The following is a 14,799-nucleotide window of genomic DNA, read 5'->3' as shown; positions in this document are numbered from 1 at the left end:
TAGATAGTCAATTTTACATCCAGATTTAAAAAGACTTAACCTCTCATTAGCCTGCATTTTCATCTTAATAGGTCTGGAAAGACAGTACTTTAGTGCTGTATTAGAGTAGGCCTACATGTTCCATATGCTGTGTGTATACTAGAAAGTGTTTGGTACGTTTTCATTGAGTTGTCACTCCCTCACGTTGGTAGGGTTGTTCAGATGAGATGGGTTCCCTTACAGTCTCGCTGATGTTCTGTAAGTGCTGTTATTGTGTAGTGGAAACTTCTAGGAGCAACAACGGCTCAGCCACGAAGTGGTAGGCCACACAAGCTCACAGAACGGGACCGCCGAGTGCTGAAGTGCGTAAAGATGGTCTGTTCTCGGTGGCAACACTCACTACGGAGTTCCAAACTGCCTCTGTAAGCAACGTCAGCACAAGACTGTTCGTCGGGATCTATCTAGCTCCTCTCCTGCTATCTCCTTCTCCTACCCTACCCTCGTCTTGCAGACTTTATTAGGTCTGGAGAGAGGATCTGACTTCCGGATGTCTGACGCCTGTGTATTTATTATATGCTGCTTGGCTATTCCAATGGTACACTGTAAAGAAATGAACAATGCACAGTCTGGTGTGGTGCTGAGACTGCTGACTAGCGGAAGATAAATGAAACAGTCAAGGCTCTTCAGCCGAAGCGTTGGCTAATAAATCTACAAGGAAGGAGAGATGAGTGCACAACTTTTCTTTAGCAATTGTGCACTGTTATCCACCAGGTTTCACATGATGTAAAAGTGTATGTATGTGGATCCTTACATTAACCTTTACAGCAGTGTCACCGTGTTTCAGAGGGCCGTTCAACCACCCTGTCTTTCTCTACTCTCCTCCTCTGTGAGTGGTGGGACCCTTGACTAAGGTTGTGGCCCAAATGACTCTCCATGAAGTCCACCACGTTTCAACAAGTGCACTAAATAGGAAATAGGGTGCCTTTTAAGACACAGATTTGGTTAATCCTCTTAATAGACGCACCGACAACTCTACTTCATCTAAGAGAGAAAAGAGACGACACAGTTGTGTGTTTGTGTTTGTGTTCTGTAATCTGGGTTGAAACCATATCTACTGAAGTGTATCTCCTGTATCATAGTGTGTATCTTAACACCTGCTCTCACTGCTTGTTTGTTGACAGATATTCCCAGGATTGATTCTTTCGGATATAAAACCTGCCAAAAAGATGAAGTTTAAGACGGTGTGCTACTTGCTGGTGCAGCTCATGCACTGTAGGAAGATGTTCAAGGCCGAGATACCTTTCTCAAACGCCATGAACTGTGAGGATGGTGACAAGGTAAGGGCTTTCTGTGTTTGTGTTATGTAAGGGAGTGTAGAGACAGAGAAGTTGTATGTGTGTGTATACATTAAATGTGTTTTTGTGTGTACATGAGTGTGTATTGTGTTAGGGAATGTAGAAACAGGGAGAGGCGTTGTATGCGCATGTGTGTGTTGACATAGCACACACGTGTGTGTGTGCGTGCAAGTGTGTGCGAGCGTGCATGTGTGTGTGGGGGGAATGTGTGTGTGTCCTCGATGAGGAGTCCCAGCCACCTAGACTTAGTTGACCTTCATCAGCTTACTTTCAAATCCTGTGGTAATCTGGCTAAGTGTCAGTGTGTTTACTTGACCTGCTATTCTTGTGAAGAAATCCTGAGGTCTGGCTACAGTTCAACTCTGGCTCAGGGTATTTAAATGCAGATGCTCAGGGTATTTAAATGCAGATGGTCAGGGTATTTAAATGCAGATGCTCAGGGTATTTAAATGCAGATGCTCAGGGTATTTAAATGTAGATGAACAGGGTATTTAAATGCAGATGGCCAGGGTATTTAAATGCAGATGGTCTGGGTATTTAAATGCAGATGGCCAGGGTATTTAAATGCAGATGGCCAGGGTATTTAAATGCAGATGGCCAGGGTATTTAAATGCAGATGGTCAGGGTATTTAAATGCAGATGGTCAGGGTATTTAAATGCAGATGGCCAGGGTATTTTAATGCAGATGGTCAGGGTTTTTAAATGCAGATGCTCAGGGTATTTAAATGCAGATGCTCAAGGTATTGAAATGCAGATACTCAAGGTATTGAAATGCAGATAATCAGGGTATTGAAATGCAGATAATCAGGGTATTGAAATGCAGATGCTCAGGGTATTTAAATGCAGATGCTCAGGTCTGTGTGGGTGTGTGTGGAAAAAGGAGGAGAACCAAATTAATATTGCACTTTCAGATAAAAGCATAAAACTTGGTACACTCACCTACCTCTATGTGGTTACACTTATGTAATATGTCATAGAGCTGTGACTATGTAAAGTTCATGTGATCATCTCTAACAGTTTGAAACTGTTTCCATTTACTTCGTGATAACCCTGGATGAAAACATGTAGACATAGACAAGACAATACACAGGAGAGGAAAATGACAAAGTGTAAATATACTTGACACAGAATGAAAGATTAGGATTCAGGCCACACACAAACTCTCTCTCCAGGTTGTTGGAAATGACACAGACTTGGGGAGAGAAATAGAGAGAGAGAGAGATAGAGGGTGACAGGAGAGGAGGAAGGAGAGAAACGATGAGTACGCTCAGAGCAGGCGTGGGTGTATGATGTGATGACTGTCCTATGCTCCCCAGACCATCTCCAAACGATTGGGTCATATGTAGAAGTTCACATCCTCTGGGGAATATATTACAGTGGGAGATAGAGAGAGGAAGATAGAGAGACAAATAGAGAGAGAGAGAGACAAAGCAAGAGAAAGAGTGGGAGATAGAGGAAGAACCTGAAGAGAGAGACTAGAGAGAGAGAAAGACGGCTTTTAACATAGACATATACATACTAATTAGCATAATTAATGCACACACACCTCCGAAACAACCAACAAAAAGCGAGAGGTGTTAAAGGATGAAGGATGATGAGGATGAAGTCAATGGGGTGTGTGTTAACCTTCTGCAACATTCGTCATTCACTCTGTCACCCCCCTGCCACTCTCTCCAACCTCTCCTTGCCTACCCACTGGCTCTCACACTGTGATACTGTGGTACAGCTCAATGGCTTTCTGCCTTCATCCAGGAAGACTCACTCAGGCGACGTCCCAAATGGCACCCTATTCCCTATATAGTGCACTATGAAGGGAATAGGGTGCCATCTGGGATGTATCCTCCTTCTCTGGTGTTAAATCACTGCTTCTGCTCTGCTGCCCCACATAATAATGATATTTACTTCCTATGGACACTTAAGAAAAAGGGTGTTTAATTGGGTCAGAGAATAAATGTTAGCTGTAGAGGGAATAATGAATGTTAGCTGTAGAGGGAATAATGAATGTTAACTGTAGAGGAAACAATGACTGTTAACTGTAGAGGGAACAATGACTGTTAACTGAACTGTAGAGGGAACAATGAATGTTAACTGTAGAGGGAACAATGAATGTTAACTGAACTGTAGAGGGAACACCGAATGTTAACTGAACTGTAGAGGGAACAATGAATGTAAACTGAAGAGGGAACAATGAATGTTAACTGAACTGTAGAGGGAATAATTAATGTTAACTGTAGAGGGAACAATGAATGTTAACTGAACTGGAGAGGGAACAATGAATGTTAACTGTAGAGGGAACAACGAGTGTTATCTGAACTTTAGAGGGAACAATGACTGTTAACTGAACTGTAGAGGGAACAATGAATGTTAACTGAACTGTAGAGTGAACACTGAATGTTAACTGAACTGTAGAGGGAACAATGAATGTAAACTGAACTGTAGAGGGAACAATGAATGTAAACTGAAGAGGGAACAATGAATGTTAGCTGTAGAGAGAACTATTACTGTTAACTGAACTGTAGAGGGAACAATGACTGTTAACCTGTTATGGCTACAATCCTGATACCGGGATCGATATGACAACTACCAGTGAAAATAGAGGGCGCCAAATTCAAACCACAGAAATCTCATAATTACAATTCCTAAAACATACATGTGTTTCATATCATTTTAAAGCTATTCTTGTTGTTAATCCCACCAAAGTGTCCGATTTCAAATAAGCTTTTCAGCGAAAGCACTACAAACGATTATGTTTGGTCTCCACATAACCACAATAAGCACAGCCATTTTCCAGCAAAATATAGCATTCACAGAAACCAGAAATAAAGATAAAATTAATCACTAACCTTGAATTATCTTCATCAGATGACACTCATAGGACTTCATGTTACACAATACATGCATGTTTTGTTTGATAAAGTTCATATTTATTTCGAAAAATCTGAGTTTACATTGGCGCGTTAGATTCACTCGTTCCAAAAACATCAAGTGATTTTGCATAGCCACATCATTCAACTGTCACGCGGGACTAGGTGGGTGAAGGAATCAGGCGCAGAGAGTTCCAGTTGTGAAAAGTGCTCTTTAATACGGCACACAAAAATGAGAAGCCCAACAACACAGGGCGCGGACAACAAAGTGACTACCCAAAAACACAGGGTGCCAAGTTCTGAAAATATATCCAACTCTACCTAAAACGCACACACGTAACATAAAGACAATCCTGCACAAAACAAGGGCGGGTACACGTACTTAAAATAGGGAAGCTCATTAAATCATACAACAGAACACAGGTGAAACTAATAAGACAAAACAAACAGACAAACGAAAAAGGGATCGGTGGCGGCTAGTAGGAAGGTGACGATGACCGCCGAGCACCATGCAATAATCTGAGACGGCGCTCAAAAGTAAAAACACCACAGCCGCAAAGATGGCGTCAACATAAACAAAAAATGACATGATAAATATTCCCTTACCTTTGATGATATACATCAGAAAGCACTACAGGCATTCCAGGTCCACAATAAATGTTTGTTTTGTTCCGAAAATGTCCATTATTTATGTCCAAATACCTACAATGAATGTTAACTGAACTGTAGAGGGAACAATGCATGTTAAATGTAGAGGGAACAATGAATGTTAACTGAACTGTAGATGGAACAATGAATGTTAACTGTAGAGGGAACAATGAATGTTAACTGTAGAGGGAACAATGAATGTTAACTGAACTGCAGATGGAACAATGAATGTTAACTGTAGAGGGAACAATGAATGTTAACTGAACTGTAGAGGGAACAATGAATGTTAACTGAACTGTAGAGGGAACAATGGATTTTTGTTTGTTGTGTGAAGTTAAGCATTTATTAAGTTGATGTCAGTTATTGACAAATGTGAAGTCAAGTCAACCACAATGATTGACTTTGTTTCATTGCCCTTTTTGAATACAATTAGAACAAATCTCTTCTTACTCCATGGTCAATATTGTTGTTGAATGGTTTGTGATATACCTGCTAAATAGGGTTGTCACAATACCAGTAACGCGATACTCAAACGTATCGTGGCAAGGAAACAAAACAATGAGGTAGATTTCATTTCTTCAGTAAAATAGCCCTAATGTTTGAAACAAACGTTATTATGTTGTCCTCCAGAGTCTTTTTTCTTTAAAAACACCTACATCACAGAATATTTGACTTAAAGTAGGTTTTTAAGGTCCAAAGACCTTCAGCTTTGTGTTTTATTTTTTGACATGGAAAATCAAATATTGCGATATTGCGATACTGGTATCGTCACAACCCTACCTACATGCAGTTAGATATAAACTTTCTCTACCCCGCAGTGATCCTCAACAATAGACAGTAAAAGCCCCGTAGTATTTTTCCTCCAAGCTCCATTGTTTTGAACAGCTGGTATCAAACCCTCTGAACGTAGTTAAGTCAGGACTCCGTTTCCCACAATGCTGTGCCACAGCGGAGGGCCCTGCGGACGGCTCCAGATAAACTGCGGAACCGGACTTCGGTGTCAGCTAACGTGAGCCAGGCCAGCCCGGGCACACGGGTCAACCGCTACATTGGTCGTCTGATCGAGGCGAGGCAGACAGAGTCGGACACAGCTGACCTCAACTTCCTTACACTCATGTACAAGTGCTCTGAGCGCGAGCAGAGGGTGAGTTACTGTACTGCACTTACAACACACATGTACACACACACACAACTGCACACTCTGCAACATAAGGAATAAAATGACTTTTGAATCGGACTCTTTCATAGACATTGCATCCATGTCTGCATAATTCATTGTTTTGCATATATCTGAGCCATCCTTCTCTCTGGTTTCTCTGACAGTACCACCAGCTACATGATGAGTACTTCTCCAGCGCTGTTGTCCTCTCTCTAATCCTAGCTGCCTTGTTCGGCCTTGTCTACTTTCTCATCATCCCACAGTATGTATTAGATTATTAGAGGATATCATCCTACCACAGTATGTATTAGATTATTAGAGGATATCATCCTACCACAGTATGTATTAGATTATTAGAGGATATCATCCTACCACAGTGTGTATTAGATTATTAGAGGATATCATCCTACCACAGTATGTATTAGATTATTAGAGGATATCATCCTACCACAGTATGTATTAGATTATTAGAGGATATCATCCTACCACAGTATGTATTAGATTATTAGAGGATATCATCCTACCACAATATGTATTAGATTATTAGAGGTGTCATCCTACTCCTCTATTCTCTCAGTATGCATTACATTTTTAGAGGATATCTGACAGCATCTCATTCTGTAGCTCTCTCTCTCTCTCTCTCTCTTTCACTCTCTCCCTCGATCTCTCTCTTTCATTTTACTATATGATGTCTGACAGCAACACACTCTCTCTGTAGCTCTCTCTGTAGCTCTCCCTGTAGCTCTCTCCGTAGCTCTCTCTGTAGCTCTCCGTAACTCTCTCTGTAGCTCTCTGTTGCTCTCTCTGTAGCTCTCTCTGTAGCTCTCCCTGTAGCTCTCTCCGTAGCTCTCCCTGTAGCTCTCTGTAGCTCTCTCTGTTGCTCTCTCTGCAGCTCTCTCTGTAGCTCTCTCTCTGTGTCTCTCTCTCTGTATCGCTCTGCAGCTTTGCAGCTCTCTGTATCGTTCTCTGTATCTCTCTGTATCTTTCTCTGTATCTCTCTCTGTAGCTCTCTCTGTATATCTCTTTGCAGCTCCCTCTGCAGCTTTCTCTTTCCCACTTTCATTTTATTGTATGATTTATTTATTTTTGTGACCAAATGTTTATTTATTTTGCCTTTTTTTATGGGCGGGTGGGGAGTGGGTATTACTGGTACAATATAGAAATTCATATAATTTTATATTCAGTTCATATTCACCTGTGGGCTGCTACTCAAGAAGAGAAAACTGTTTTTAAAAGGTACATAAATACAAAGTATTGATCATTATGACCATATTACAGAGTTAACTAATAATAATAATACATTTAGTATGTAAAGGAAAATAAACAAAAAGAAGTGAGCCTCCACACCTAACCTCCCGTCCCCCAACCCCACCCCTTCCCACCCCTCTAGCAACTAGAGTTGCTTGCCATTCACCCCCCCCCCCCCCCCCCCCCCCCGCAGAACACACTATATCTTTCTCTTCTCTTTGGTTCTGCTGCCTTTTCAGTTGACTTCCACAGGCTCTGTCCACTAACTCTCCCCCTTCTTCTTCTCCTCTCTCTCTCTCCCCTCTTTCTTCCACTCTATTCCTCCTCTCTCCTGCTTCTGTCACCAGGGGAACAGTGGTTCTGGTCCTACTGGTCACCTGCATCTGTTTCCTAGTAGTTTGTATCATGTACCTGCATGTCACTAAATTACAGGTAAATGCCTGCTTGATGCCTTGGTCACCATCTGATTTAACATGTCGTTCTTTTACTTATTCACTCACTCACTTTTTTGACTGGCTCATTAGCTGTAAGTAGTTTTCCTTTGGCAGGTCAATTGGCCACGAGAAACTCTTGGCTCAAGCTATAAATAATTTGTCATATGTTAGTGCTGGTAAATTTAATTTAGCAAATATAAAACATTTCAGCTTAAATAGGCAAATATTCAATTATATTTTCATAAGTAGTCTATAATGGGAATCTGGTGTATGTATATTGATGTCAATGGCCTTCAGAAAACTTTGCAAATCACACTCAGTTTTCCTTCAAACTCAATGCTAAGTCTATTAATTTCAGCTTTCGTTGAGGTTGACAGTTTTACTTTTTCCGACTTTCCCAATCCCCTCAGCTAATATTATACAAATGTAATGTATTTTCAAATTCAAATTCTTACCAGTCTCCCTCCCCTTTCCTCCTTAATCTCTTTCTCTCTCTGTGTCTATTCCCTCTCTCTCCTTAATCTCTCTCTCTCTCTCTCTCTCTCTCTCTCTCTCTCTCTCTCTCTCTCTCTCTCTCTCTCTCTCTCTCTCTCTCTCTCTCTCTCTCTCTCTCTCTCTCTCTCTCTCTCTCTCTCTCTCTCAATATCTCTCTCTCAATCTCTCTCTCTCAGTGTTTTCCAGGGTGCCTCACTATTCAGATCCGTACTGTTCTGTGTGTTCTCATAGTGCTCTTAATCTATGCTGTAGCCCAGGCCTGTGTGGTAAGTAGGGTTAACAACATGGCACTAAACCACCTAGACTCATTATATTCATTGCAGTACTCTTGAACACATGAATGTAAATGTCATGTCAATCAAATATGCAAAGAACCAACCTTTGAATTACTGCTCGAGAGGTATTAACATTTGCCACCTCTCCTCTCCTCTCCTCTCCTCTCCTCTCCTCTCCTCTCCTCTCCTCTCCTCTCCTCTCCTCTCCTCTCCTCTCCTCTCCTCTCCTCTCCTCTCTTCTCTTCTCTTCTCTTCTCTTCTCTTCTCTTCTCTTCTCTTCTCTTCTCTTCTCTTCTCTTCTCCTCTCTTCTCCTCTCCTCCCCTCCCCTCTCCTCTCCTCTCCTCTCCTCTCCTCTCCTCTCCTCTCCTCTCCTATGTTTTTCTCCCAGGTGGGCTGCATGCCGTGGCTGTGGGGTAGTCCTCACCACTCCAACAGCTCCATTGTCAACATGGATACAGCAGGCCCGCTACGCAGCTTCAACCGTACTTTGATGGAGCTGCCATGTGACGGTGCCCGCTACGCTTTCTTGTCATGCGTTGTGGGCACGCTGACACTGGCGCTCTTCCTGCGCGTATCCTGGATGCCAAAGATGGCACTGTTGCTCCTCCTGGGGGTGCTGTATGTCACTGTGCTGGAGCTCAGCGGATTCAGACGCACCGCGAGGTAAGAGAGAAGACAGAACATACACACACACTGTCAGGTGAAAGAGAGGAGACACACATTTACTAGGGATGTGTATCTTTCCCTTTCAAGATGAATCGATACGTATCTAGATTACATGGGCTCTGATACGATACAGGAACAATGCATTTTAGTTTGAAATGCGATGCGATTCGGTTTGATTCAAGAACGATTCGGTGCAATTCGGTTTGATTCAAGAACGATTCGGTGCAATTCGGTTTGATTCAAGAACGATTCGATGCAATTTGTTGTTGCATAAACACATTCATTTTCCATTCTCCATATAAAAATCATCATATAAACAGATTTTTTTTAAAGCAAAACTACAAAGACGATTGCTGATGGTGAACCCGAACAATCAAAATAAAATCAATTAGCCTCGTTCAGCAGGTGGGATATAGCCACATGAGAGTTGGGTCTCCATTAGTTTCCTTTTATTCTGGTAAAACACCATTTTCAACAGTGAACAGATAACCATAACCTATCAAATGACACAGGTTGTCACATAACTAATAAAGCCTAGTACCACACATGCCATTTTAGCATTTGAATGCTGAAGGTGCCGCTCAGATTTGCTAAATCAGAAACAGGCCGCCTTCCTCCTGGCGATGGTCAGTGCGCGAAGCTGGCACGGTGTACAGTTTGACCAGGCTACTGATATTCCATAGGGTTGTTCTCGGCATTCGAAATGACATGTAGATCAATGACTGTCAACACAGTCAACATAACACACTGAAGAAGAGGACACATCAGTGGTCACAAAATATGAGGTCTTTTCGGAAGGTAAAAAGAAACTAATTAAAGAATGGGATTCCCCGATTCATAACATTTGAATCGTTTTTCTGACTGATGCATACCACATTTGGATTGGTTTGGGATCCATACTAAACATAACATTTGACTGACATCAAAGTTGGTTCTCACAAAGTGGGGGTTCTTTCCACATCCCCCTTGTGAAGTTGTACTGCCCACTGTATTTATCTGGTCACCCACTCCCCCTTTTATTACTGATGTGGGACCGTCCTACAGTATCATGTTGCTGACGTCTCAGTTGGTCTATCCACAGCTCCCCACTTCCCCTATTAATTTATGATGTGGTACAGTCTAACTGTGTACCTACTTATATTGCTGACTTCTCTGTTGGTTTGTCCCACAGTGGGGGGTCTAATCTCCAGATCCGGGGATATGAGCCCATCCTATCCCTGCTGCTGTTCACCAGTGCCCTGGCCCTCCACTCCAGACAACTGGACCTCAAACTACGACTGGATTTTCTTTGGGCCACACAGGTGTGTGTTTGTGTGTGTGTCACTGTGTGTAACAGCCAGTGCCAGGCTATTGGCTGTTAAAGCTGCGGGCAGAGTGGTGGTGTCTGATATTGGAATGTTAGTTACGATAGGACAACGATAGGTCTCTAGTAGGGGCTGGCTTTAGGTTGGGACTATAGAGATCCTATTACATTGCTATATAATATTCTAATTCTTAATTCTATGGTTTGGAACTTATAGCTATTGATTCTACCTAGTGCTCCTTGTCCATAACGTTGGCTGTTACCACCTCAGTCCTGGAGTACATTTAGAGCTTTTACTGACACCTTATGGTAAGAACCTTGAACTGCAGGCTTGATTTGTACTGTGGGGTGAATGTAATGTTCCAGTTTTATTCAAATTAGTATATGGTATTTGTTCGTGCGTGGGTGTGTGTGTGCATTGTCAGGCAGAGGAGGAGAGGGATGGCATGGAGAAGGTCAAGCTGGACAACAGGCGGATTCTTTTCAACCTGCTTCCTGCTCACGTGGCTCAACACTTCCTCCTGTCCAACCCCAGAAACATGGTGAGTCCTATGGACGGACGGACGGACAGGCGGCTAGACGGACAGACAGAGGCAGGCAGACAGACAGAGGCAGGCAGACAGACAGAGGCAGGCAGACAGACAGAGGCAGGCAGGCAGACAGACAGAGGCAGGCAGACAGACAGACAGCATTGATGTTTCATAAAGGATAGAACATTTTGAACTTTTTGGCCTAGATGCCAAGCGTCTGGAGGAAACCTGGCACCATCCCTACGGTGAAGCATGTTGGTGGCAGCATCATGATGTGTGGATGTTTTTCAGCAGCAGGGATTGGGAGACTAGTCAGGATTGAGCGAAAGATGAAAGGAGCAAAGTACAGAGAGATAAAACCTGCTCCAGAGCGCTCAGGAACATAGACTGGGGCAAAGGTTTACCTTCCAACAGGACAACGACCCTAAGCACACAGACAAGACAACACAATAGTGTCTTCATAACAAGTCTCTGAATGTCTGTAATCGGTGCCAAAGGTGCTTCAACAAAGTACTGAGTAAAGGGTCTGAATACTTATGTAAATTTAATATTTCAGTTTTTTATTTGTAATACATTTGCAAACATTTCTAAAAACCTGTTTTTGCTTTGTCATTATAGGGTATTTTGTGTAGATTGATGAGGGGAAAAAATTATTGAATCAATTTTAGAATAAGGCTGTAACGTAACAAAATGTGGAAAAAAGTAAAGGTGTCTGAATACTTTCCGAATGCACTATATGTATGGCCTAAGGGTGATTATCTGTTCTCCTATAGGATCTGTATTACCAGTCCTATGCCCAAGTCGGAGTGCTGTTTGCTTCCATCCCCAACTTCAATGACTTCTACATTGAGCTGGATGGGAACAACATGGGAGTAGAGTGTCTGAGACTACTCAATGAAATCATCGCTGATTTTGACGAGGTGAGGCCCTTTCGGCTGCTACTTAACTGGGAGAATGTGTTCTATTCTTCTGTGTATGGCTGTGAATCTTGTTTCTTTTTCCTCAGCTCATGGATAAAGATTGCTATAAGGACATTGAGAAGATCAAAACCATTGGCAGCACGTATATGGCAGCTGTGGGTCTAGTCCCCACCATCGGAACAAAGGTGTGTTGTGTGTGTGTGTGTGTATGCTTGCACATGTTTGATAAATAAATAAAACATATGAATATAACAAGGACAATGAATGAATGATTATGACATACAGTATATATATTCTTACTTCCTTTCTACAGGACAAAAGATCTGTCTATGATCACCTGAGCACAGTTGCAGACTATGCTATTGAGATGTTTGATGTGCTGGATGAAATCAACTACCAGTCATACAACGACTTTGTCTTGAGAGTGGGTATCAATGTGGGTCCGGTGGTGGCGGGGGTGATCGGGGCCAGGAGACCTCAGTATGATATCTGGGGGAACACAGTGAACGTGGCCAGTCGCATGGACAGCACCGGAGTCCCTGGCAAGATACAGGTACCGTATTAAATTAGGAGTTATGTTTGAGGCTTGAGGATTGGCCCGGAGTAGATTGGTGTTGGTGAGTAAATCTATCTGTATGACAGTGGTTTAACCTCTCTCTCTCTCTCTCTCCCTCCCTGTCTCTCTTTCTCTTGCGCTCCCTCCTTTTCTCCCCCAGGTAACAGAGGATGTGTACCGTATCCTGGGGGATAACTACGACCTGGTGTGCCGGGGGAAGGTTAGCGTGAAGGGTAAGGGTGAGATGCTCACCTATTTCCTGGAGGGCAAGGTCCACAGCGCGGGCTGCGCCACCACCTCCTCCGTGGTGCGCTCTGCCAGCCTGAACCGCCGTGCCCACTCCTGCGGCAAGGCCAGCGTTCCCACCAAACTGGGCAGTGTCAACTCTGTCGCCAGCTTCACAGTTCGCGCCAGCATGGTTAGCCTCGGTGGCACGGGTAACAGCAGCTCTAGCCCCAGTGTCAATGTCAGTATCCACCCCATGCCATGCTTGCCCTCACCCTGTGTGCCCACACTGGGAGAGGAGGATGAAGAAGAGGAGACAGATGTAGATGTGGGAGGAGTGGTGGTGGAACGGGTGAAAGAATTGGCTGTGTAGGGAGGTGGAAAGAAGAAGTGCCGCACTGTTGTAAACTTGAGTTCCAGACCTCCCCGTCCTGGGCTATCACATCCGTCAGGAGTCACTGGGGGTACCACTAAAGATTGAACCAGGGTCTCCTGTGGGTAAATGGTACACTGGGATACTGGGACAGCCCACTGCACAATGGCGGGATGCTCCTCGAGGAGTTACCTGTCTCTGAGGATGGTCAGTGCTTCTTCACCTGCATTGCTTGCTGTTTGGGGTTTTAGGCTGGGTTTCTGTACAGCACTTTGAGATATCAGCTGATGTACGAAGGGCTATATAAAATAAATTTGATTGATTGATTGACAACTGGACAATCACGCCTAGGATGGCTGCACGATAAAATCACGCAGACTTGATTGAGTTTGTTGTTACATAAATAGTGACTTGCCACTGTTTGCAACCAAACACAATCAACTGAAGATTTCCGGCTACCAGCATTGGAACATCAGGCTCCTGGTGACATGACCAGAAGTATGAGTGAGTGTGGCAGCCAGGTGATAGTGTGTTGTCCCTCTGTGTGTGTACACTCCCAACAGGGGGACATGCACAAAACACAGCCCAGTATTATCAACCTAAAAAGACAGAACTTTTTATGTCTTCTTCTCTGATTATGCCAAGGATTCATTCCATCCTTCAAGGTGTAGTAGGCTAGTTTTCGTGTACTGTAAATACGGTATGCATGCATGTGTGTATTCATACACAAGTATTTATATGTGTGTATGCATGTGGGTGTTCGACCTTAAATCTTAAATGAAATAGCACAAATACACATTTTTATACATTCAAAAAGTCTCAAAAGGCTTTTGACACAACGTCTTTAGTAGTGCATGACCTGTTAGTGCTGGTCTGGACTAGTCTGGTTTCCTGTCGAGTGTAAACCAAAGCAATGAGCTCCTCTAACATCCTGTTGTTTAGTACTTCGTCCTTCACAAAAGGAGCACTACTGCCGTCTAGGTTTCTGGCTTTTTAGAGCAAGTCATGGTCAGGGGGGGGTCAAACACTCAATAGTCAAGATATATGGTTTACTGCATATGACATATTTTAAGTCTCATGGATCCAAACAAATAATCATGGCTGTTTGGTAAGACTGTTTAGAACCAGAATGGTCTGGTTTTACATAAGGGTAAGTCACTTAGTGTTACATTTCTAATGTAGGGAACCAGGTGCAACACACACACAGTCAGACATAGCTTTGTTTGCATCCATGAACTTGTCGAGTTGTGTATTGATCAAGGCTTGTTATTCGTCCATTGCTCTGCCCTGATAGGGATTATGTGTGGGGGTGTGTGTCCTGTGTCGGCTATACACGCAGCAGGCTGTAGCCAAGGCTTTGAAGGGACAGGGAGGTCGGTAAAATAGGCATTGGGTAAGGTGCGTTGGCTTTGACCCACAGTGCGATGCCCTCATCCTTGAGTCCCCGATGTAGGCTATAGAACTTTAGTTAATGCCAAACCTGGAACAGTCTCTCTTACGCACAACCACCAACACATACGTATGTATGCTCGCTCCTTCACACATTCTTTGTGACACACACACACACACACGCACACACGCACACACGTACACACGTACACATGTACACACGTACACATACACACACACACACACACACACACACACAGAGAAAACAGTATTCTGCAAATACGTACAGACTTAGCAACATCTGTGGCAGCTGTAGAATCACAGTGTTTCCAACTCCCATGCTGTAGACTATGACCATTAGTTAGAGAGATGAAGACTT

The 14,799-nt window shown here is 43.3% G+C and overlaps 1 protein-coding gene across 1 annotated transcript in view; it reads left to right on the top strand.

Annotated features, from left to right (window-relative positions):
* LOC110530970 (adenylate cyclase type 1) overlaps positions 1–13,325 on the top strand; it is a 49,828-nt gene extending 36,503 nt beyond the window's left edge. Inside the window, exons 8-19 of the mRNA XM_036986062.1 lie at positions 1,161–1,316; positions 5,796–5,990; positions 6,170–6,267; positions 7,601–7,685; positions 8,359–8,448; positions 8,847–9,121; positions 10,296–10,425; positions 10,853–10,969; positions 11,731–11,877; positions 11,964–12,062; positions 12,191–12,430; positions 12,594–13,325. Of these exons, the coding sequence (XP_036841957.1) occupies positions 1,161–1,316; positions 5,796–5,990; positions 6,170–6,267; positions 7,601–7,685; positions 8,359–8,448; positions 8,847–9,121; positions 10,296–10,425; positions 10,853–10,969; positions 11,731–11,877; positions 11,964–12,062; positions 12,191–12,430; positions 12,594–13,031 (2,070 nt within the window). The 3' untranslated portion in view covers positions 13,032–13,325. The remainder of the gene's footprint in view (positions 1–1,160; positions 1,317–5,795; positions 5,991–6,169; positions 6,268–7,600; positions 7,686–8,358; positions 8,449–8,846; positions 9,122–10,295; positions 10,426–10,852; positions 10,970–11,730; positions 11,878–11,963; positions 12,063–12,190; positions 12,431–12,593) is intronic.
* Positions 13,326–14,799: the final 1,474 nt, after the last annotated feature.

This window comes from Oncorhynchus mykiss, chromosome 8 (assembly GCF_013265735.2).
Source record: "Oncorhynchus mykiss isolate Arlee chromosome 8, USDA_OmykA_1.1, whole genome shotgun sequence".
Lineage (NCBI taxonomy): Eukaryota > Metazoa > Chordata > Actinopteri > Salmoniformes > Salmonidae > Oncorhynchus > Oncorhynchus mykiss.
The sequence above is the reverse complement of the archived record's forward strand: the minus strand, read 5'-3'. Positions and strand labels throughout refer to the sequence as shown.